General features: G+C 47.9%; 1 protein-coding gene across 1 annotated transcript; it reads right to left on the reverse strand.

The window, feature by feature from the left end:
* Positions 1-2211: 2211 nt before the first annotated feature.
* On the reverse strand, positions 2212-13382 carry LOC146784094 (L-serine dehydratase/L-threonine deaminase-like). The gene is made up of 8 exons (XM_085636456.1): positions 13143-13382; positions 12051-12210; positions 9512-9551; positions 8346-8485; positions 7694-7785; positions 6683-6910; positions 5167-5291; positions 2212-3646 (listed from the first exon to the last, which is right to left on the reverse strand). Exons 2-8 carry the CDS (start codon positions 12201-12203, stop codon positions 3438-3440), a joined length of 987 nt encoding a protein of 328 aa, XP_085492582.1. The 5' UTR covers positions 12204-12210; positions 13143-13382; the 3' UTR covers positions 2212-3437.
* Between the last annotated feature and the right edge of the window lie 11479 nt (positions 13383-24861).

The raw sequence follows: 24861 nt of genomic DNA on the forward strand, positions 1-24861 counted from the left end.
TGGTTTGCACAGGTTTTTGCGACCAGATTGTCCACCCTGAAGCTGAGCAAGAACTGCATCCTGACCCAAATCGCCTTCAGCTTTCTCTTGTTCAAAGACCCACTAGCCTCAGTGACCGACCACAGAACCTGAGACGATTGCAAACTCTTGGTGGCTCCCCACCCGTTGACGCGGTTATCCATTGTAAGACCGATTAAGGGAGCTCAACTGCCCTGCTCATATGCTGTTGATGGTACAGCTATCAGCATATTCACACACTATTGCATAAGATTTTACAACAGAGAGATTAGTTAATGCTGAGAGTGGAGAAGTTGCCTATAAGGAAGAATGGAGGGTAGGTTGCACCATAAGTACTGGAAGTGGTTTTTAGGTCTCGCCTGACCCAGCGCATGCGCTGGTCTGGCGAGACTTATTGAGAGGGCTCCAAAAAGTGCTACCAGGCCAGCCTAGAGCTACAGTGCATGTGCGCGGGCGCGCGCGCCGCGCTTTACCGCGATTACTTTCACTTTCGCGGCCGCACGGCTGCTTGGCATAGCCAATAGGTCTCACTTTTGGGACCTTATAAGTATTTAGTTATGCAACTGTTGCATGGCTAAACACATATACGGTCCCAAAGGCGAGACCTATTGGCTATGCCAATGCTTGTTATGTATGTGTTATTTGCATAGCGCAAACATAGCCAAAAGGCAGTGGAGCCTGTACAGAGTCTATGGCAAGGACACAGCGAGTGATTGGAGAGGCAGCTGGTTTCTGGGAGCAGAATTGTGCTTCTACTGTAACAAGCGCTGTATAAATGCAAACCTTTTTCCCTCTTCTATCCCTCTGTTATTCTTCTGAATCCAAATAACTGACTAACCTATCCACCACTCAAATTACTTTCATATTTCACTATACTAATTCAACACTAATCCTTCTTGGGTTCCGGTGTAGCGTGCTACTCAATGAAAAAGCGCTTCGACGCCTCGTCGGGGGTAGTACGCGATATATAAATGCAATTACAATACAATAATGTAGTATTCTTTAAAAGGTGCGTCTTCAATACTTTCCTAAAGTGGAACAGCGTTGTGGCAGTCCACTGAATACAGAGATGTTGTCCCTGATCCTCAGAGCACAGATGGAAAATGCCTGCTGCATTGTTTTTTCTCTTTTCAACACTTTTGTCTCTCCAGTCTGGTAGTGACCTGGTTGCTGGTGTACCAAGAGCCACCAGAGATGATGAGCTCTTGTCAGTCAGATAGGCAGATGTGTTGGCTATGATGGCTTTACGGAGAATGCAGCTGATTTTGAAGATGGTGCGGCCAGTGGAGTTCCATCAGGATGGGGATGATGTGATCATATTTCTTCTGGCCCTAGGTGAGATGGGCTGCAGCATGTAAGATGCCTTTAAATGGGGCCTGGGAGGAGCTTGGGAGACTGTGGAGCAGGGCATTTCCACCATCCAGATGTGAGAGTACCAGGGCTTGAACAGATGTTCTGCAGGTGCTTTTTGGGAAGAACGGACACAATGCTATTTAGGGTTAGTTAGGAATAGGTTCGATGTCGTTTTTGCATTGTGGTTACAAGGTGAGCATCATCGGGGTAGGGTATCACCTGTGAGGCAAGTGGCAGAAGAAGCATTTGCGTTGTGCAACGAAGAACATCAGGATCAGCAAAACGGTTGTAAAGTATAGGCAGCCGTAGGTACAATCGGAGTTAGAGAGCTATGGGAGGCTGGGGGTGCACCAGTCACGCAAAATGTTCACAGATAGTTCCGGTGTAAGCATGGTTCTGTATGTTGATTTTCATGTGCTTGTTTTATGCTCATATATATGTTTTAAAAATTGTACTTTGTTTTGAAAAGTATGTTTAAACAGTAATTTCAAATATGTAGTGATTGACATGTTGCTTTTCCTAATAGAAGAATATTGTTAGCTTCATATAGCAGTCGTTTTTGCTGTTTGCCAAGTGGTGATGGGTGTGTGTAGGCAAACCAGCATAGTGGGTGTTAGTAAAGGTAGGTGAAGTACTGACAGGCACACCAAGTCTGGGTCAGCCCTGCTGCAAACCCAACAACAACTTCTTTTTCCTTCTATTTCTAAGCAGCCTGTAGTTATAAACTAAATGGAAATTAAAGCAGGGGGCGCCAGTAACCCTGTCAACTGTCATGCACTGTTGTTGGACTTGGTTTTCTGTACACTGACTCGCGAGACAGACATCTTTACGACAGCAATAAAGGTTTTTTAATGAAAATATCACTTTTATTAAAAAAACAGTATTAACAATATTATACATATGAAAACAATAAACAGTATGGGGTATTAGATTGGGTTATTTGAGCTAGACATCAAGTGTAAGAGCTAGGTCTCTGGATCACTCTTCTGTATGTGGTCTGGTGGTTACGTCTTCTCTCCTGCACGGTTGCAACCAGCATCAAGTATTCAATGGCTGCATATGCAGCAGAAGTGTCTAAGTAACACACGGGGTAGGTGCTTTACAATGTCTGCTTCAATGTCCTGTGGTGGTGCTCCCTGTAAAAATGTTGCATATTTGTTCCATTGGCTAGTGGTTTCATTCAAGGATCCCCACTATTGGCTAATTTAGTCTTGTTGCCAATTCTTCTCCTGGATCTTCTCATTAAACTGTTGCTCATGAACAGGTAATCTAGGACATTCCCTGAAATTCTTCTAACACATTTCCCCCTGGAAAGGCAGGATATAAGATCCAGGAGACAGTACTCACCTGAATTATGAGTGCCACTGTGCAATGTGGAGGCTTCCTTGGACAGTATGGCTAATGAGGTAGTGAATATTCTAGGAAGAGGCTGCCAAGCGTGTATGAAGAACCACCCCATATCTTGTGAGTGAGCCCTATATGGTCTGTCTAGATTGAGGCTAAACTCTTCAACAGTAAAGATGTGACCTGACGCGCAAATGCATGACACATTTTGGACTGACCCCTGGTTCAAGAGTGTACCTAGAACATTGTGCCCTGAGCCTACAGCCCCCTTTGTTGAACCCTCCATACATGGATTGTGCTTGTGCCGAGACTTGGTTATGAGTGACCACATGGTTGTACAGTACACACTACGAGCAGAGCTTGGACATTACACATTGCTGAAACTGCTGTAGATGGACTGTGCAGACTCATCGAAAATTTGACCAGGAGGTTATGATCTACGAGAGATTGCAGACAGATCCAGGGGTGAGAAGAAAATTGTGAGCTAATCTGAGGGTGAACTGTACGGATTGAAATAGGCCTGCATGGACAGTGCAGATTATGAGCCTTACGCCTGGTAGGATTGTGGAGATAATAAGCCAAGCCCCACTTGGCAAGTAGGGATGAGTTGAACCGTCATTCGCAGATGAGTTGAGTACGAACAGCAGCACAGTCCCTGGATAAAACTCCAGTGATAATTTAGGTGCACATGAAAAGGCAAGTCATGTGGATAAATGGGTCCTTTATGCCCCCTGTGTTGTCTGAATTCCTAGTTGATCTTTTAGCCGTGCCAGCTGTCCCAGGGTGATGTTGTTTCCTCCACAAACCACAATGACCACAGGTCCTAGCTCAGCCTTCAGCTTTCCTTCCTTCTGCAGTCGCTGCACCACGTTGCTGTACACGACAGCCAGGGCAGCCCCACAAGCTGGCTCCACCAGGATCTTCTCATCATCTGTGAAGGAGGTAGACAACATGGATGAAGTTAGACCGTAATATGGCAGTGGGAGGTTCCACCAAGTGACACACGGTTTGGGAAAATCCAAGAAATGTAGGGGAAGTGTACCTTAGCATGCAAGACAACAGAAGGACAGAAGAAACAAAGAGAGGGCTAAGGAGAAGACACAGGGTGAAAGCCATGTCGAGCAACGTTGAATGTATCCAGATAGAAGAATAAAAGAAGAATAAAAAAAGAGGAAGAGAAACAAAGACACTAGCTTTGGCAAATGATGAGCAGATGACTAATGTCCTCATTACAATTGGCCAGTAATCCAGACATGGGCACAATTCATAGGGACTACAATGTATGTGCAAATTTCGCAGACCTGGTGGTTTTTACCAACTCTAATATCAGCAGGTTAGAATGGCGGAAAATGTACAGTATCGCCGTATTATCCATCATTCAGACCCTAGAATTTCAAGTTGAGGAGATATACCCAACCAGGAGGGAAAACAAACCCTCCTATATATCAATATTTCCACTGTCAAGATTACCTCCTGGTTATTGTCCTAAACGGAAATGAGTTTACTTAGGTGACATCAAAAGTAATGAATGGAAAGTAAAGAGCATGGCAGGGCTAAACGGGATCCTAGGATGGTGTTAATTGTTCTATATAAATATCATATGGGTTTGTGTTAGAAGCTGTGGAGATCAGGGTGAAGGATTATGAAATGTAACAGGAGGAAGAATGAGGAGGGGAGCACAAAGGAAATAGATTTAGACAGTGAAAATAAAACACAATGGAAAAGTCAAATGCAAGCGAGGAAAAGGTACATTGGGCGAACCAAATAACATAGGGCAGACACCACGATGAAGGTAGTCAATAGTCTTAAGCATGTGGTTGTCTGGGCATTGCTATGCTTCCATGCATGGTTCTCCATATCCTAATATCAGCCACATTCCTTGACACCTCTCAGGTTCGCTGACATCTTTCTATTTGTAGACACCATAATGACATTGCAAAATGTAGAGCACAAGGTCATGCTACTCAAGGCATAGCTGAGGTTAGTGACTTCAAGGTGCACCTGACAAAGCTCAGAAGGTCCTCCGTCCCCTTCCCTTATTTTAAATTTGGTTCAGAGAGGTCTCTTGTTTTGAAGGCTGGAATGTCAGATTATTTCAATAAAGGACTAAACTATACCACTCTCTTTGCCTAGTAAATTCTAAGTGATCTAAAACTTTAACAGGGCAGCTTTCAAATGCACGGCCTTTACATTGTTCACATAGTACAGTCCTGGTAAACGTGCAGGGAGAGACACACTCCTCCTCACTAGATACAATAATTATCATCTCAGTTTATCCTGGTGATACTCTCTGACCGTGAAGTGGTGTAAAACGATCATAGCCAAGTAACGTTGTGCTATTCTGTACTTGGTATTCTAACTCTAACCATATATGTAGGATCTGTTGCCTCACTTATTTCTGTTTTGCTTCCCTCCTGCACCACTGTAGCCCCACATCACCAGTGCACACACCTACAAACTGCTCGACAGCCAAGACGGCTTCTTGATCCGTCACCACCTCCGAGAAGACTGGATGTGTCTGGGCCACCTTCAGCGTCTGCAGTCCCACTGTTTTGGCTCCTAGGGTTTTTGCCACACTGGAGAAAGAAGAGCAGAGCATGTGAGGTACACGAACTTGAAATGTGTTCTTGGCATGCCACAGAGTGGGAGGTGTGGCCATGTCTGTTGTAAGATGTTATTATGATTGGCAGTAAAAGGCTGCCTTTTGGGTTATGTCTGGTGTAGAATAGTCATGATGAGTAGGAATAAGCAGATATGGCTGTGTTGATGGTGTACTTTATGTTGTTGGATAGTCAGGATGAGTCTGGATTGACAGCTGTGGTGAGTTTATTGTGTAGAATGGTGTTTGTTAGACGACGGATCGATGTGTTTGATGGGGAGTTGGATATGGATTGGTGGGTTAGGGTAGTGTCCCTTGTAGGCTACTCTGGATTCATAAAGATGGACAGCTTTAGATGGTTTTGTGTGGTGTGGCATAATAGGTGTTTATGGAGATTGGCAAGCGTGTATAAGTGTCTGGTGTATGATGTTATCAGTTTGGATGCACATCTGTGGGTGGGTCTCTGGTGTAGGGTGGTTGTGAAGGTGTGGAGGGACAGCTGGGAGCATGCACATTCGTACAAAAGCTAAGATAATGCCGTATTTCAGCATGGTATGGTGGCTGCGAGCAGCTGTGGGTGGGTTTCTGGTATAGTCATTAGGATGGGAGGACTTGGGCAGCTGAGGGTGGGTATCTGGTGTAGGATAACAAGGGATGCATAGCTGAGTAAGAGTGTTTGGAGTAGGGATGAACAGCCACAGTAGGCTGTCTGGTGTAGGATAACAAGGAAATGTGGGGATGGAAAGCTGAAGGGTGGTTGCCTGGTGTAGGAAAGCACAGAGCGGGGGGCATTGGCATTTGTGGTGAGTGTCTGGTGTTGGACAGCTAGGAGTAGACATAGGCAGGATTAGTGTGGGATGAGCATCTGAGGGTCGGTGCCTGTGGTATCGGTGTGCCTATGTCCATCTCCTCTTCTGTGTGTACCCACCTATGGCTCAAATCCTGTACTTGACCTCTGTTTAAGCCACTGTCCCATCCCTGTCCTTCTGTCCCTGTGCAATCTGGTCCTTTGTCCCTAAGCCCATCTCCCCCTTTGTATATACATCCTTTAGTCCCTCATCCAATCACCCCTTCAGCCTCTGCCCAGTTCTGAATCAGGGCCTGTGCCCAGATCAGCGACTGTGTGCAGCCATCAATCTCGCGGCCTTGGTTTTTAACTGTACCCGAGTCCACCACCTCAGCTGCTCCATGCCCATCTTCCCCTATTTATTTCCCTCCTTCAGTCCCTGTTTCGTCTCAATCTCTGTGCCTGGGCCTATCTTCCCCTCAACATGTATGCCCATCTTTCTTCAGTTCATCTCCCCATCTCACTCCCTCAGTGATTGTGCCCCACGGTGTGCTCCCCCTTCACCACGCCATCACCATTACCTTGTGATCTCAGGCAGGGTCACCAGTTTCCCAGCTGTCACTGCTGCATTCAGACTGTCCGCTCCTCTGGTTTCCATGGCAATAATGGGCACATCCTCCCATCCCACCTCGCGGAGGCCCTGGACCACCCCGCACAGCATGCCGCCTCCACCCACTGACAGTGCGATGGCTCCGGGCTTAAAGTTGTGGACCTTCTTCAACTCCTTCACAATGGACGTGTGGCCTTCCCTGCGATGGAAACAGCAGGATAATGAGTCAAAGAAGGCAGTGAGTGTGGACAGCACTAGAAAAAAGAACAGGGGCCATATTGGGAGTAGAGGGTTAGTCCTGGAGTGCAACCCAAGGAAAATGACTGTCGAGGAGTTAGTGAGGCCAGCAGATAAGGTGCCCCAGAGGATGGAGGCCATATTCAGCGAGTCAGGCATGGACGCTTCGCTTCGGAGGCTACATTGGATTTGGCCAGTGAGCTCTCACATTAGCTGCATTAAGGAAGTGATGCCTGCGAAGCACTGGTTAGGCCAGCATCGCGGAGGGCAGAGTCTTCATTCATATTGTCAGAGTAAAGAGAGAGATTTAAGATCTTCATGAAAACGACACCTTTCATGTGTGCCGTGCAGATTCGAAGGGCCACAGTTCATGCTTCAGACCCTCATCCCCCAGTATCCGGTGCATGCCCTATGGTCTTCTTGTTACATTTGTACCACGCCTGAGCCCACCCACCTTAATGTAAATTTCTCATGCAGCTCCCCTTCTGTCTATGGGCTCCACCCCTTTGGCAATTATTCCTAACATCACACCCCCTGCAAATCACTCAAACTCCAGTGTCTTTGCTCCAGATGAGACATTCTGTACATTCTAATCAACCTTTGTAGTCAGGAGCAACATTTGCTCAGATGGCTAAAAGAAACATCACACCACCCTACCCCCAAACCACCAGCCCCCATCATTCACACACGAAAGTGTCACATGCAACTTTTTCAAAGCATGCCACGCACACCGCATTTAACATACCAGATGAGCGGGTCATCAAAGGGCGGCACGTACACCCAGCCAGGGTTGTTCTTCACCATCTCTTTGGCGTGTTCAATTGTGTCATCCAGCATCTTTTAGAGGAAAGAAGACATTTACTAAATGGAGCAGTGGAGACATGTTTGAGATTGCTAGCCCACCAAACCCATGCACTCGTAGCCACCACCAGACAGGTACACAATCCTGGCCAGCACCAAACCCTTGCTCTCCTGGCCAGCCCCAGACTCATGCATTGCAGATTTGTGATACCAGTCAACAGACTAGACCCAGGCACTCTCAGTGAGCACCTACATTTTGTGCACCTGAGACAAGGAGACACATTTCTGGCATTTCCACCTGGTATCTAGATCCACCCACGCCTAGCCAGCAACACAGATACACACATCCACAGCCCCAGCACTCGAGGTCCATAGACACCAAGTTTGAAGCAACGCTTCAGAGCTGCATTCTAAGTCAGCACCCCCATCTAATACCATAGATCTCTGCACCACAGATTATCACTGCATTCAAAGCCAGCGGCTTAGACCCACATACTCAGAGATGCACCGTAGACCTGTGCAGCCCCAGCGATCTCTCCAGTCCTGTGCACACCGAGCCTACACAATAGACCACTGAACCAGGCAGCATCACTCACCTCTCCCACTACAGACACTTCAGCCCCTTCGTCCTTCAGCCGGTCGATTGTAAAAGAGGGAGTCGTGGTGGGTACCAGGATGGTGGCCGGGATGCCTAGTTTCCGGGCCGAATAGGCCGCTGCCAGGCCAGCGTTTCCACCTACAAGACAACACCAATCAGCATGGTTAGTGGAAGGGAAGCAACACGTTTTACAGAGAAACATCTACAACGGGCAAAAAATAGCCACCAAGACCACTCAATCTACCTTTTCATTTCTGACACCATTCTTGGTGTATCATCGCTTGCGTAATCAACTTTGCTGTTTGTCTTAATCCTAAAAGTGTTGATTTAGGCCTTAAAAAATGAAGCTCCCCCCAGGATGGACGCGCAATAGGGACTGTTGCTTCGGGCACTTAATAATATAATGCCTGGAATTTGACGTTCCGCAACACTGCATCACATACACGAACTCTTCAAACCACACCCCGTAAATGACATTAAAGACAAGTTGCAATACTTTCCTCGGCCCCGGCACTTCAGAATACTGACGGAATTAAGATGATCTGGGGCACAGGGGTAACCGTGAAAGGTATTCACGAGTGTTATGGCCAGATTAACAACTCATCGGTCTTCTTTCCGTGCTATAGTATGCATATGGTGAGTCTTTCTCAAGTCAGACCTGCAGTAGGTGGTGCTAAGATTGAGTCCATGCGTCACCCCTGGTATCCACCACATTCCTGCTACATAGATCTGTTCTTCTGAATCAGAACGCGCCATACTGCGTATGTGCATTATTATTGATGCCTATTGTCCTGGCCATGCCCCAGCATCTTCTAGATCTATGATCTTTCAGAGCTGAACGATTTCCACAACATTAAGGTACACAGTTTTAGTGATCTGAACAGATTTGTCCATACCCAACTCTTGCACAGGATAAGCCCTGGTGTTTGGGTTCTGCCACCCTCACTACAGCAGTACCGTAGTACCGCAGGGGGAGCTGCTTCTGGCCTGGGACCCTTGGTCCAGGAAACTGAACCAGGTTGTCTCAGCGGGTTGTAGGGCTTGATGGAATGGTAGGAAAGCACCCAGGCACCCCTTAGTCTGAGTAAAGATAAGAGCGACTGGTGCCCCATCTCTGCTTTGAGACCCCCGCCCCCCCCCCCTCCACCAAACTGCTGCACTCACCTGAGGAACAGACGAACCTCTCGCAGCCTCGGTCTGCCCACTGTGGAAGAAACCAAGGCAGACATTAAACCAGCAGCTTATCGCAACACTCTTCCTCAACCCTGTGCCTCCCCTACTCCTCACCACAATCAGCCCTCTGAGGCTCCCACCCTACGCGGAGAGTTCCTCTCACTTACTACATCTCTACCTCCCCTCATTTTCAACAGAGCCCTCACCCACTGGACCAGCATGGCTTCTAAATTGCATTTTCATCAACAACTATCTATGGTCTAACAAAAACCATAACAATTATTCACTTTCTACTTTGATATGAAAACATGTATTAACAATTTCACTGTTATTATCAGAAATTAGTAATTCATCAAAAAAATATGTATAATGCGTCAGTGTGAGAAACACTTGATTGAGCACATTTTACAACTCATTCAGAAGAAGACTAGTTCCTTTGGCGCTAAGGCGGTCCCTAACTTCACACATTCAAACACTCGTATATTCAGACTTATACCGAACATCACAGTAAAAACAATTGGTCCTGGACTTTTAACATAATCCATTTTTCGGTACTTGTGTCTTTGATCTATCATTTTTGCCCTGTTGGGTAGTGTCAGGTGGATCTAAAAACAACTGATGCACGTTTCGGGGAATACTTCATTTAGAATGCCGCCTTCCTCAGGACAAAATTTCATGGGTTCTAACATCAAGCATGTGGGGCTTGAGGCTTACTGGCAATCCGTACCCACAATTTTAAAACAAAAAAACCATAGAACATTCTAATATGCTTTTAAAACACTAATATAAGAACCACCTTCCATGGATCAACACTAATTAGTGAGCTTTTGGTGCAGTTTTGATGCCAATCTCAACATAAAATTACTGCATGGCACTCTCTCAGGTCCTACTGAGTGACACTAATCTTGTGAGACTCCCATATATTAGTATATTTATAATATTCAGAGCTATGGACTCTTCTGGGAGAGTGGCTATTGACAGAATATTGTCTCAACCCATGGTGGAACTGGGCTAGGCCTACCCTACCAGTGGAAACTGGAGTAGAACCCCTCTAGAAAAGGTGCTGAAAACATCACAGATTGTAAGAATAAATCACACCAGCATTATCTGGCCTGGGGTTGCCACTGGACATGAACTATTTTATGCACAGCATCTGCTCCAGATTTCATATTTGCAAACCAGGCCAGTCAAGAACCCTGTAAGAATGTACGGACATTAAAAACAACAACCTGGCAAGATGAACCGCTGTCGGTGGGTTAAACTGTACTTGGTGGGTATTGGGACTCACAAATGAGTGTTGTCTGGCAGTGGGTACAGACGTGAGGTGGATGCTAATGTAGTTGGGTTAGCACAGTATGAGAGTGTGCAGCTGCGAGGTGGAAAACAAAGGTGAGTTACGCCTATTAGGGGCTTTACGGTAGCTGATGGATGTTGAGGCAGGTAGGAAAGTTAGTACCAAGAAAGGGGGGAGGAGGGGTGAGGGTAGTGGTTAAGGGGGTATCCATTTTAGGGGTTCTAGGTGTAATCTTGGTGACTTGTCGTGGTGCATATTTTATATGCAACTCGAACCTATTAGTCAAGTTTTTTCTAGGTCTGGCTGTGCTTGACGTATTGTTACCATTTTTTTAAATAAGCATTGGCAAAGCCAGTAGGTGTAGCCTCGGCAAGTGAGTGTGATGGTTAATTTTTTTATTGCAAGCCTAACCCACAAAAATTAAAGCAAAGCATAAAAATGCATGGCTGCCCCTATGTTTGCAAAAGCATTTGTAAATTAAAAGTGAGGTGGAGTTTTACTAGTGTTTTAACTAAAAAGCTTTTCAGTTGCACCATGCGTTTTATTATTAATATTATTGTTTATAACGAGACATGAATAAATCATGACCTAACCAAGCAGTCATTGCAGACAGCTGAAGTATTTCATTGTCACGTAAACATTATAACATTGACTGATAATTAAACGGATGCGAACAGTGTGCACAGGCGTGTGCAGTCACATTCGTATTGATGGGAGCCAACGGGTAATGTGGGCCGACACGTTTCCGCATGCTGTGGTGGGCTGAAGCAAAATGTGATGTACAATTTCCTAGACCAGTGGAAGATACGAGTCGACCCCCCCCCCCAAATAGTCACAGAGTGGGCTTTGACTCCGCACATGGGTGTATTTCTCTTGTCACATTTGGTTTTTCAGAAAGCGGTTCCGATGAAATGCACGAGGGACTGTTTTGCATTTGGAAAGTGTACCCAATCATCTGACTGCTGGTCACGTTCTTTATCTCCTATATGCATTCTATACATAACACGGTTCTTGTTGCAACTTTTCCCCCCTAGCGGTGGCAAAGCCAATAGGGCAGTCTTCAGGCTTTAATGTGACAACCAATTGCGCATGCATCACATGTAAACAGCATTTGGGAACGCCTGCGTTTACAAAGGTAGGCACATTAAAAACGGATTGCCTTTGTCAATGCTAGTTCTCTTGGGCCCCGGTGTTTTTCCCCTCCCCCATTCCCTTGCCCAGGAGACCTCTACATACCGTCTTACAGAGGTGTCCGATGCCCCGGATCTTGAAGGAGCCCGTGGGCTGTGCGTTGTCCAGCTTGAGGTAGATGCTGGTTCCGGCCCTCTTGGTGAGGGGCACGCTGTCCCTCAGCGGGCTGTCCACGTGCAGGATCCTCTGGCACGGCATGACTTGGCTGTGGGAAGAGGTCAAACAAAGAAAGGGCTCGTGAACAGAGCCGCCTGAGCATGCGGTGCCGGGTCAGGGAGCAACACATCACTGCGCCTCGTGCGCCTAACAACTAAAGCAAAACAGGTGGGCGCTAGCACACAGTATGCTACCACTAGAAGTTATAAAACAGTAATATATTCTTCCTCCTTCGCCACCCTCTCCCCAAAATATAACCTTTTTCGAGTCAAGGGCCCTGTGCTGTACCGTGAACGAGGCCCGTTAATCTTTCATGCAAAAAGTGTCTACTCTATCCAGTGTCGAGACGCCCTGCGACTTGCTGGACGAGCTACATATAGTTTAATTCATGCAAGGTTGCCCCCAATCTACAGCTGGGACGGGGGTCGATTCTTCGTGAACTGCGTCCTCACTAGGGCACACGTCACTGGGTCAGACGTGTACGCTTTACATGCATTGCACTGCTATCCGTGATGTGGGGATCATTGATTTCCAAAATTGTATTCTTTTCAAACGTGTAGTCTGTATAACCCGAACATCCACTCAGTATAAACTAGATGCGAATCCACCCACCCCCTGCCAAATCTCTATTCAGTGTTTGTTTGTTTTTAGTGTCAGAGGAAATTGAATCACACCGAGCGTCATTCAGCATCTGGGGTCCTTCCGTGTACCCCATGCTTCAAATCAGTACCGCATTTCTGAGAAATCTGTTCGCAGAACAGAGCAAAATCACAGCGCGCTCTATATAGAGTAACCGGGGATGTAATCCGTTTACAGAGACGTGTTTGCTACCAGGGAGGTTTGTAGTAGAACTCCAGCTGTCCTGTTCGGAAGGCACCTGTCCCTACATGTGCCCATGGGGGTAAAGTGTGTGTGTGTGTGTGGGGGGGGGGGTTCTTGAGTAGCCATAGGGTGGCAGCATGGGTGAAGAGCGTCTCTTACCTTGGGCACGTTCAAAGCTCGCCCGGGTGCCTTCGCTCAGTGCTGCTGCAGGTGTCTGTGGCTAACGCCGTTAGGTTACCGTCGTTGCAGAAACCGGCACCGCAGCAGTGGTGTCCCCCGTAGTGTGTCAGGGGCTGCTGCTTCCACAGTTGAACTTTGCCGCCTCGCCTGTCCCAGTGAGAGCGTCCCTCGATGTCCTGTAGCCACGACTACCTTTTGGTTTTTCCCACAGTCCTTGCTGTGAGTGCAGACTCTTATTGGCCTTTATAGCCCACGACCCCCCTCGGAGCGGCCAATCGCCGATCAGAATGGGACACTCCTACAGCACCCCCACCCCCCGCCCTCTGATGTAACCCCCCTGCAAGCGAGCTGCTAGGTGATTTCAGCAGCAGCGAGCGGCAGATCAACAACAATACCAAAAGGGGGGTAGTGGCGCGAGCAGGGGGAGGGGGCGGCTCAGAGGTCTCAAAAGGAAGAGGAACTATTTATGGGTCATCACTTCCTAAAGGGGGTGTGGAGAGGGGGGGACAAAGGGCCTTCCTGAGTCACCCAGACCGGCTCAAACAGGCTGTGGAGCTCAGAGCGGACTTGGCAGAGAGAATGAATATCCGAGGCATGGCAGTGCCTCTAACCGGTACGGGGCAGCCTGCTGACATTGCACAACACGGCCCCATCTCCAGTAAAATACATCACCCCCTTAAACATGTTTTCCCGAAAGTGAACGTGCCCGTCTAACTGTGCCAAGTACCCTATACACGTCATCACCCAAGTACAAACGCTTCCCTCTCCCCTAGCCAATAGGTTAAGAAATGGATATGAACAACACATGCACCCCATCCTGTGGATTGTCCCCCCAAAAACATATCATTCTCAAGTGAAACATGCCCCCGCGCTAACGTGTGACCTCAAGCGCACACGCCCCCCCCTGCGAAAATACCACCCTCTAAATATATCTATTCATAAGTACAAACATGATGACCATCTTTCCGTGATAACACCTCCCTAAAAACAAAAACCTCTAAGTATACTGCGCTCTATAAATGATATACCTCCCTCTATATGCAAACATGGCCCCCTTCTGTGAGAAAAAACTCCCATTAACATATCGTTCTCAAGTGCAAACATGCAAAACTCTGCAAAAGAAACGCCCCGCGCTGACACGATGTATCCTCAGGTGCACACCCCTCTCCTGAGAAAAGACCACCCTCTAAACATATCTGTCCTCAAGTACAAACATTAATATCTTTCCGTGAGGATAGTTTTATTATCTCAGAAAGCTAATCACGTGTGTACTCGGGAAGCCAGTTCAGCGATAAAAGGCATGTTCTAAAGGGCAGAGATCTTTTTGCATTCGAGGCCAGAAGTGCTGAAGAATGGAGGTGAGCTGGGCTGAATTTAGGCTGTCCAGTCAGTAGTGTATTTCCATGGTGTATACAAGAAATGATTAGGGCCAATGCTTAATTTGAACCGGTGGGGGCCCCCAGCACTTACGTCTCCTGATGAGACATTTCCCGAGAGCAAGAGAGGGAAAAACACAAAGGATAAAGAAAGAGGAAGAGAAAGAGAAAGAAAGACAACTGTCAGAAAGGGAGAAAACAGGGTCCTGCAAGAGTGGGGAGAGGATGTGGTCCGTCGGCATAAACTACCGAAACCAGAGTTCGAGCCTCGAGGTCGCGTTCACATCCTGTGATTCTGGGCAAATCACGTAATCTCCCTGTGCCTGAATGTGTAATGTAAATACGGTGCTCTTATAAAGCGCTCCAATACCTTCGGGTCGAGTTCGCGCTATATAAATATGCAAAAAAACAATACAAAGAGTGAGATACAGGGGAAGGTAGTGTGTGGGAGTGGAATAAAGAGCTACTATGAGATTGATTTAGGGCTATCATCCTTAGCATTGGGCGTGCCAATGTTTGATTGCACGGGCTACAGAGCAGAACTTTGTGCACTCTATTCATTGTTTTACAAATTATGCACTGCCTAGGGCTTGAACAGCCAGTCTAAAATCTTGCTTTGGGAGACAAAGCTTGACGCTATGGATACGTTTTAGATAATATCTGCCATTCTCCCTCATTTATTTGATCTGTAATCAACATGGCTTCGTTTATCGAGTTTGAAGCATGCGCTGGTCTGGCAAGACTTTTAGTAAGGGCTTGAAAATATGCTACCATGGCCAGCCTAGCGAGTGAGTGCATGTACGCGGGCGCACGCTTATGAGCAGAGGCGCCATATGGCTTTCCTCGTCATGCTCATTAAGCGCAACGCTGGCCGCGCTTGCGATCACTTTCGCGGCCGCTTTTTATTTATTTAAAAGTTTTATATAGCGCTAGCTTGACCCGTAGGTATCAGAGCGCTTTACATACATACTGTAAAGAAAAACAGACGGAAATTGCATTACATAGTAGGCAGTAAGGAAGCAAAACCAGGGATAAAAAAAATACAGCATGGAAGATAAGGTGGTTAACAGTCAGGTAGCCAACTATCCTTGAATGTCAAGAGAGAGGAGTAAACTCGGATATTAAAGTCTAGGTTAGTTGACGTTGGTCAGGAAAGTATTTGTTAAGGAGATGGATTTTCAGGTCCCTTTTGAAACAGGAGAAGGAGGGGTTGCATCTGAGGACTATAGGGAGAGCATTCCACATCCTGGGAGCGTTGCCAGAGAACGATCGGTATTTTGTGGTTTTCTTTTTCAGTTTCGGATGAATAAGAAGGTGTGAGTTGGAGCTTCTCAGCGATCTGGATTGACCTGCTCTTACCCGTTTGTTGTTCAGGTAGTTAGGGGCCGGAGAGTGAAGGGTTTTGTGTGTGATGCAGGCCAGTTTGTAAATACACCTCCCTTCCATGGGAAGCCAGTTGAGGGAGTTGAGAGCTGGAGTGATGTGATCAAATCTTTTTACTCCAGATACGAGTTGAGCGGCCATGTTCAACACTGCCTTTAGAGGTGCTCGGTGAGCTTTTGGAGTCCCTGTTAGGATGGCGTTCCCGTAGTCGATTTTAGAGAGAACTAGGGCTTGGACTACTGTCTTGAGGTCATCATGGGGAAGAAAAGCTTTCAATTTCTTGAGGTGTTTTAGAGAGAAAAGAGCACTTTTTGCAGAGTTTTTGATGTGGGTCTCCAAAGATAAGTTCTTGTCAAGGGTGATGCCTAGAGACTTAACTGAGTCGGATAGGACGATGGGGCAGTTTAGGGTGACCAGATTCTTGAGCCACTCTTGGATTGGACGATGGTTGCTTTTTGGAGAGAATAGGATTAGTTCTGTTTTATCTGGATTGAGTTTTAAGTGGTTAGCGTTGAACCAAGTTTGGATCTCCGTTAGAGTGGCATTGAGGTGTTGTATGTCGCTGGGAGACTTGATTTTGAAATAGATTTGGGTGTCATCAGCGTAAATGTGGTAATTCACTCCAACTTTTTTCAAGATGATTGTGAGGGGCTCCATGAAAAGATTGAAGAGGGCCGGGGAGAGGATCGAGCCTTGCGGGACCCAAGTGTGACTTTTGTTGGCTTCGAGAGACAGGAGTTGATTTTAATTTGTTGTGAGCGGTGTTGAAGGAAGGAGGTGAACCATTTTAGTACTGTGCCATTGATGCCGGAGCGCTTCGACATGGTCTCCAGAAGCGCTGGATGATTTACTGTGTCGAATGCCGCAGATAGGTCAATAAGGATGAGTAGGCAGGCATCACCTTCATCTAAAGCCTTGTGAATATCGTCCGAGACGTTGAGCATAGCTGTTTCCGTGCTACAGCCTTTCCTGAATCCTGATTGAAAGGTGTCGAAGAGGTTGAACTCATCAATGTGTTTGTTGAGTTGGTGGAGAACGCATTTCTCCAATGTTTTTGCAAGGAATGGGAGGTTGGAGATAGGTCTGAGGTTGTTGAGATCATTAGGGTCGGCCCCTGTTTTTTTGAGAATGGGTGTGATTTGTCCAAGTTGAAGGAGTCTGGGACACAGCCTGAGGTGAGAGAGGCGTTGATGATTTTAGTCCAGAAAGGGGAAATGGTGTGGTTAAGTTCTTTTATGATTGTGGATGGGATGGGGTCCATAGTGTGGGAGGAAGGCTTTAGGTTAGAAATTATACTGAAAACCTCATTATGCACATTAGCTCAAAGTCGGACCAGTGTGCATTGTTTTTTAGCTGGAGGCAGACCTGATTGTCCTTGGCAAGGACTCTTTCCGAATGATATGGGGTGTTTAGTGTGGGGCAGGTTAAGAGGGAAGGAGGGTTAGAGGTTTGGATGAAGGACTGATCAATTTTCGAGACTTTATTAGTGAAGAAGGTGGCAATTTCTTCACAACGTTCATTTGTGGCTTTGATTTCTTGAGAGGGAGTGTAGTTAGTTTGGCTTTTGACAATGTTGAAGAGTTCTCTCGGTCTGTTTTTTGCCAGATCTAGTTGGCTGCGGAAGAAAGACGCCTTTTCACTGAAAATGTGTTTTTTGTACGCTTGCCAAGCAGATCTAAGTTGCGCTAGGTGTAAGGTCGAGGGGTTTAGTCTCCAAGACCTTTCCGTTTGTCTGAGTTGACGCCTTTCCTCATTCAGAACCACGTTAAACCAGGGCTTAGATTTGGTTCGCCTCAATTGTTTGAGTTTGAGAGGAGCTACTTGGTCTAGAACCTCTGTCATTTTTGAGTTAAAGTGTGTAGTGAGGTCACCGGCCGTCGATGATGAGGGTTGGAGTTGAAGATGGGCATGAATCTTGGATTCGAGTTCAGATAAAGAGATTGCTTTGATATTTCTGGTCCAGTGTTTAGGTTTGTCATCACGAATAGGTTGGTGGAAGACAAGTACATCAATCTTGAACAGAATGAGGTGGTGGTCGGACCAGTCAATGGGAGAAATCGCTGTCAGAGAGACCAGATAATTGTTGGTAATGATCGCATCCAGTGTTGCACCTTTGATGTGAGTTGGTTTATTGCAGAGTTGTTTGAGGTTATATATTTCAAGTAGGTTGGATAGGTTCTGGGCAGTGGAGTCTTCTGGGTCGTTCCAGTGGATATTTAGGTCACCCAGGAACACGTCTTTAGTGTCTGTTATGGAGAACCGTGATATTTGGTCTGTTAGTTCTTCGGGGAAAAGGGTACGCTCTCCAGGAGGATGATAGATGGTGTGAAATTTGATGGGTGAGGTGCCCTTGGCACTGAGTTCGACACCCAGGTATTCAAACGATAGGTATTCTGCAGGTTTAAGTTTGGTAATCTGAATTCCTGCCTTGTGGATGATGGCTAGTCCCCCCCCCCCCCCGTTTTGATCGGTCTGTCTTGTCTGATGATGGTGTACCCTGGAGGGGTGAGAATGTCAAGAATGGGTGTGGAGTGGACATTGAGCCAGGATTCAGTGAGGAAAGCGATGTCAATTTCTTCAGCGAGTGGTGCTTCAGCAATGTCTGTGGCGTGTTGTACTGCTGATCTGCAGTTGAGGAGCATGCAAGAGAGAGGACGGGGAGCCTCGATGATGGGGGGAGTGAGGTGGATAGAGGAGTATTGAGCAGGAGGTCTAGGCGAGTGGACATTTTTTGGGATTCTGTTAGTGCCGATAATAACAGGGATGGGGAAAGGGGCTGACTTCTGGCTCAAAGTGAGGTAAGAGTCGTTGATCTCATCAGGTTTCGGTATCGAAAAGGGTTGGCGATCCCGGTTGGGTCGAAGTGCCTGACTCGCTGATGGACTGGAGGGACGAGGGGTGCACTGAGGGGCCAAGGGAGCGGTATTGAGTGGGGTGGGAGGAAATCTACCCGGGGAGAGGGAGCACGGCGGCTTGATCCTGTTGAGAAGATCTTGTTGTAAGTATAGGAAATCAGCAGCAAGGGAGTTAATTTTCAGCTCCATTCTGTTCAGTTGCTGTGCTATTGAGCTGAAAAAGTTTAAGGTTTTAGGCAGGGGCCGAGAATGACTTGGGTCTTTGGAGGGAGAGTGAACAGGGGTCGGGGATTGGACAGACTCAGTGGGGTTAGGAGAGGGGAGAGGTTGGACGCGGGGAGCCGGATTAGTAATGCTCCCATTCAAGGGATTCAAAGGAGGAGTAGAGGGTCTACTGTCCAAGTGAGGAGGGAGAAAAATTCTAGATAAGAAGTCAGATTTCTGGGGAATTTCAATGAGATTAGCGGTGGAGGTAGGTTGTGTATGTGGGTGTGCGACGGCGGAGGGGGAGCATGTAGTGATAATGGGGGGAGCGAGTTTAAAGGATTGGTGACGACGTTGGCCATGGGTATGTCACGGGGGTTGTCAGTGAGGTAATCGGTGGAGACCGGTTGTGTCTGTGGAAGTGGGACATCGGCGGGGGAGTGTGCAGTGGTAGTAGGGGGGAGAGAGACCACTGGATTGGAGACGACGTTGGACATGGGGGACGTAAGGGTCGGGGGAAAAGGGTCTGTGTTGGAGGAAGAGGTAGTTTGTGAGGGAGGGTGCAGATTATCACGGGTCGAGCGGAGAGTGCCTGTGGGGATTTCGGTTACGGGAGGGAAGAGGTTAGAGTCCGAGCTGTCAAGATCTAGATCGGTCTTGTGGTGTTTGTTAATTGTGAGTTTGTTGTTCCTAGTGTGCTCAGTAGATGTAATAGTTGTGGGTTTTTGGCGTCGGAGAGTAATGATAGGGGTAGTGTGATTACAGTGAGTGATGGTGGATGTCCATGAGTTGGAGAGAGGTTCTTCAGGGCAGGGAGATGGGATCAGTTCCACGTTATTAGTAAGGGTGATGGTGGGTTGGGGAGATATGGTTTGACGGCTCAGTTGAGTTAACGAGGAAAGAAGTGTGGGGAAGTGGCGGTCAAAAGTGGTGAGGTGCGGGTCGGTGGCCTGTATGAGAATGGTTCCAGTTCTGTAGATGGAGATGGTGAGTTCCCCTTTGAAGGTCGGGGAGATGGAAGTGGAGATTTTTTCACCATAGGAAATGATTACTGACTTGGCGACTTGAAGGTGAAGAGAGAAGGTGTTTTTCCATTTAGCCGAGCAATTAGTGTAGAAAATGAAGTTAGTTTTCGTGTTGCAGTTGGTCGCTGTGTGGTAGTTATCTACAATGAGTGTTTCCGGGTGTTGTTTTAGAATACTATGCTTGAAGTTCTTTTTTGCATTACTGGTCATTTTGTCTGGGTAGTTAATGGACCAGGAGTTTGGTCCGTAGCGCACAAGATTCGAGTTCCGGGCGGGGTAAGGTAGGCGCATGGTTGAACGGTAGAATTTCCGAGATACAATCAGGACTCAGGCCGAAGAAGAAATGCAGAGGCACAGTCCGGAATCAAGCATAAGGCAGGGAGGTAGTTATCATACAATTTTATGCAGTATATACACTAAACTTTAAAGTGCCATATTAACTGCAGTGTAAAACATTACTAGCAGTGTATCTCCTAAATCACAAGAGGTCAGGGCCCCACCAACTATGTATTTACAGTATCTGCTGTGCCTTCAGGGAGGTGAGGGTGCAGTGCAGGCCTCTCAAGCCTGGGCGAGAACCTCAAGCGAACTCCAGGTCCGCACCTGGACCAAGTCTCGTCGTGCACTCCAGCCATTCAAGCCCTCACCCATCGGCAGTGCCACCTGGGCCACACTCGAAAACAAAGGCCCAGTCTCACCTTGAGCCGCAGTCACCACCATCGATCCAGGGATGGATCCAGGGATGCCGGGGCACCTCTCCTGTCCCTTCTTGAAGCGTCCCGGCCACTGGCAGTGAATCCTCATTCAGATAGGTTCCCCAGCATGGGTCGAATGTTCCGGTATTGGCTCGGGGGTCCAATGTACGGGATACGAGGCCAAATAAGGATTACAGCTCGCTTGAGCAATCCTCAGCCTCGGAGCTCCCTCTTGGAGCTCCTCACCGTCTGGCGGAGATGGTGGATGACATTTACTCCATTACATCAAAGAGGGAAGGGCCCTCAGCAGGCGTCGGTTGCTTTGCCTCATACTCTGCTGGTTTGATGTTCTTTGATGTTCTTAGTGAGCCGCGTTACTTTGCTTGGCTTTGAAATTGCTTTCACTTTCGTGCTTGTTAAGGAAAAACGATTGGGCTGTTATTTATTCCTCTACAGCAGTCAAAATGTAATCCACAAGCTTCATTTTCTTTTGGATTGCTCATAAAATCAATTTATATATCTGATAAGACTTTGGTCCTGATAGTTGCGAGCTGTCAGTAATGCTCTCTGATGAACACAATTCTAGGTAGCCTTTAATGAACATTCATATTAATCTTCTTTATTATGTTATTGTCTTGCAAATAAAGAAAGAGCAAAGGAGTAACCACTAATAAATCTCTTTTAGATGTGGCTTCGTTCTGCAAAGTTTCTTAAAGTGCAGTAACACGTGTCAGGGCGGGAAAATGTGAAGCTTCTCAAATGACTAACCCTGGGAGGCTGGAAGTCTGCATTTTCTTTGTCGGCTTTCGACCTGCTGGTCCCAGAAAGCGTCAGCAGCTAGTATTTTACAAACTGAGGTATCTTACCAATTTATGGGTGTTGGAAACAGCCCACTCCCACTCCGCAGGGTGGTGGTGGACTCCTCGAACACACTGTGGTAGCTTGGCTCGAGTGGTCAGGAACCAGGCGCAGTGCTAAGCATACAATATACCCATACAATAACCATGCGTGCATCCGTTCCAAAAACGACTCTACACCGTAAAAATTATGAAAATATTCTTTCTTTATCTTTTTCTCTTAGTTGCTGATTGGAAAAATAAATAGGTCAATCACAATATACAAGTTTCAATTAGTGCAGGTCAAGTAAATATTGGCTGTTTGATGAAATAAATAGGGGTGATCATAAATAACAGGGCATAAATACAAGTGCAATATATACAGACAATTAAATACTTTGAGGCAATAAATACTGTACCAATAAATATTGTACACCAACAAGTCCTGTGGACCTATAAATATAGTGCAGCAATAAATAGGTAAAAACTCAATAAATACAGTATCCCCAATAAATAATTACAAGTATACAGCACCCCTCATATAATCAGATGACACTTCACTTCTTAAGGGCTGATATGGCCCAGGCACAGCTTGTAGGGTTGTGGAAGGCTTGAGGGGGGCTACTCCCTGGCTGGGACAAGGCTGAGGCCTAATCTGAGGTAGATCCAAGGGGGGTATACCAGTGCCCTGGCTTTCTCTCTCCACACAACCTCTCTAGGTTAGTCCCAGTTCACCCCAGGCACAGTCAGGTGGGTTTCAGCACCTCCCTAGCCCCTTAGAGCAGTCTCTCAGGTCTCCACAGGGCCTTAGGCGCCCTCTACTCCACTTACTGCCCTTTTTCTGATGTTCCGACGCCGCTGGAGTCGTGTCGACGCCGTGAGGCGGTTCCGGTTCGGTCTCGGCGGCCTCGGCACAATGTCAGTTCTTTGACGACGCCAGTAGGCGGTTCCGGTCCGATGTCGGCGGCCTCGGTTCGATCTCTACCTCCGATTCGACGGCGTCGGGCAGTCTCTTCACGATGTCGACTTCGGGCGGCTCCGGTCCGATGGCGCTCTCGGCTCCGATGACGTCGGCCGGCCTGGCCTCGATGTCGACTTCCGGCGACTCCGGGGTGCGATCCTCACCCCCGACCTCCGGTGCTCCTCCTCACAGGCTCCGGGCGACTCCGGAGTGCGATCCTCACTCCCGACCTCCGGTTCACCTCTACCTCGGTCTCCGACGACTCCGGAGGGCGGACTTCACTCCTCCGATGACGCCGCTCGCTCGACCTCGGTTCACTTCCTCCTCGACCTCTGGTATTCCTCTCGACCCCCGTCGGCGCCCTCTCACGACCTCAGGCGGCTCCGGGTACGACGTCTGCTACTTCAGTCAGCGCCGCTTCTCCACCTCGGGCTCCAGGTCTTCAGGCTACTCGACGCCGGACTCCAGGGAAACCAGTTCTCAGGTCAGAATCTTGCTGTTTTCTTGGTTCTAAGGCCTGTTCCTGCTGTCCAGGTCCTTAGGATGGTTTTCTTCTGTCTTCTTCCCACACAGGGCTATAGGCTGGGATCCATCAGTAGGGACAAGTATCAAGGGTGGGTTTATGGACCCCACTCCAGGCACAAGTTTCCACCCCTGCTGCTTCACTCCTTCCTCCTTCACTGTTGTGCTGCTCTCTCTTCAACAGTCAGGTGCCAACTGCCAACTGCCTCTCTTATCCTCCCAACATTCTAAACCGCCTCCAACGGTCACAGGGTTCTGGAATCTCCTGGAATGTTCTGGAAGGTGCTGGTAGGTTCCAGTGGATGCTGGTGATGTCACAGGTGGCCACCATTTTGTGCTTCAGGCCCTCAGACAGAAGTTTCAGGGGTAGCTAAAATGGTTCCCTGAATCTGTAGCAACACGAAAAAGTCTGGTGGTTCCCAAAAAGGAAAAATTCACACAGGGTTTGAGGCAAAAGTGGGACAAAATAAATAATGATGAGGAGGGACCACCCAAAGGGCTGACAGGTCTAACACGCGTCCCCCCCAGCTGAAAGTGGGGAGAGCTACCCAACCCCTTGGGAGTTCTCATCACTAAGGCGGAAATACCTTGAGAGACCGTCTGCATTGGCGTGGTCCACTCCAGGCCGATGTTCCACCTGAAAGTCCATTCCCTGTAGGGAAATAGACCACCTCAACAACTTGGGATTCTCCCCCTTCATTTGCATCAGCCAACGAAGGGGTCTGTGGTCGGTCTGAACCAGGAAGTGCGAGCCAAACAGGTATGGCCGCAACTTCTTCAGAGCCCATACCACTGCAAAGGCTTCACGCTCTATTGCACTCCACTTCTGTTCCCTGGGAAGTAGTCTCCGGGATAGGAAGACCACGGGTTGATCCAGACCCTCTTCGTTGAGTTGCGATAACACTGCCCCAATGCCATGTTCTGATGCATCTGTCTGGACAATGAACTCCTTGGAAAAGTCTGGGGCCCTTAAGACCGGGGCCTCGCACATGGCTTTCTTCAATCTCTCAAAGGCTTGCTGACAAGCCTCCGTCCAGACTACCCGTCGAGGTTGTTTCTTGGACGTGAGCTCCGTGAGGGGGGCTACGATGGTACCGTACCCCTTCACGAAGCGGCGGTAATATCCCGTGAGGCCCAAAAATGCTCGGACCTCAGTCTGTGTCTTGGGGGGTTCCCAGGCCATGATGGCCTCGATCTTCGCCTGGAGGGGTTGCACCGCTCCCCTACCCACCAAGTGTCCAAGGTACACTACCGACCCCTGCCCGATCTGGCACTTGCTGGCCTTGATCGTCAATCCAGCTTGTCTCAGGGCCTGGAGAACAGCTTGCAGGTGACGCAAGTGATCCTCCCAGCTGTTACTGAAGACGGCTATGTCATCCAGATAAGCAGCAGAGAAACTCTCCATTCCGGTGAGGATCTGGTTTACCAGGCGCTGAAACGTGGCAGGTGCGTTCTTGAGCCCAAAGGGCATCACACAGAACTGGTAGTGGCCATTGGGCGTGGAGAAGGCTGACCTTTCCCTTGCTCCATCAGTCAAAGAGATCTGCCAGTACCCCGAAGTAAGGTCAAAGGTACTTAGATATTGGGCAGCTCCCAGCCGGTCAATCAATTCATCCGCCCTAGGGATCGGATGAGCATCAGTTTTTGTCACTGAATTCAGTCCCCGGTAGTCCACACAGAACCTCAGTTCTGGTTGGGCACCCGGTGGTGCAGCTTTCGGTACTAACACCACCGGACTAGACCAGGGGCTGCTAGAAGGTTCAATCACTCCTAGCTCCAGCATCTTAGTGACTTCACTATGAATGCTGTCCTTCACCTTGTCTGACATCCGGTAGATCTTG

Source organism: Triturus cristatus, chromosome 11, assembly GCF_964204655.1.
Source record: "Triturus cristatus chromosome 11, aTriCri1.1, whole genome shotgun sequence".
Taxonomy (NCBI): domain Eukaryota; kingdom Metazoa; phylum Chordata; class Amphibia; order Caudata; family Salamandridae; genus Triturus; species Triturus cristatus.

Bases quoted from the DNA above. Each gene is read 5' to 3' on its own strand.
- LOC146784094 (XM_085636456.1), bottom strand. From the start codon at position 12,203: ATGCCGTGCCAGAGGATCCTGCACGTGGACAGCCCGCTGAGGGACAGC. The intron at 8,486-9,511 runs GTGAGTGCAGCA...GTTGTCTTGTAG, and splicing joins GAGGTTCGTCTGTTCCTCAG to GTGGAAACGCTGGCCTGGCA. The intron at 6,911-7,693 runs GTATGTTAAATG...TTTCCATCGCAG, and splicing joins TTTGATGACCCGCTCATCTG to GGAAGGCCACACGTCCATTG.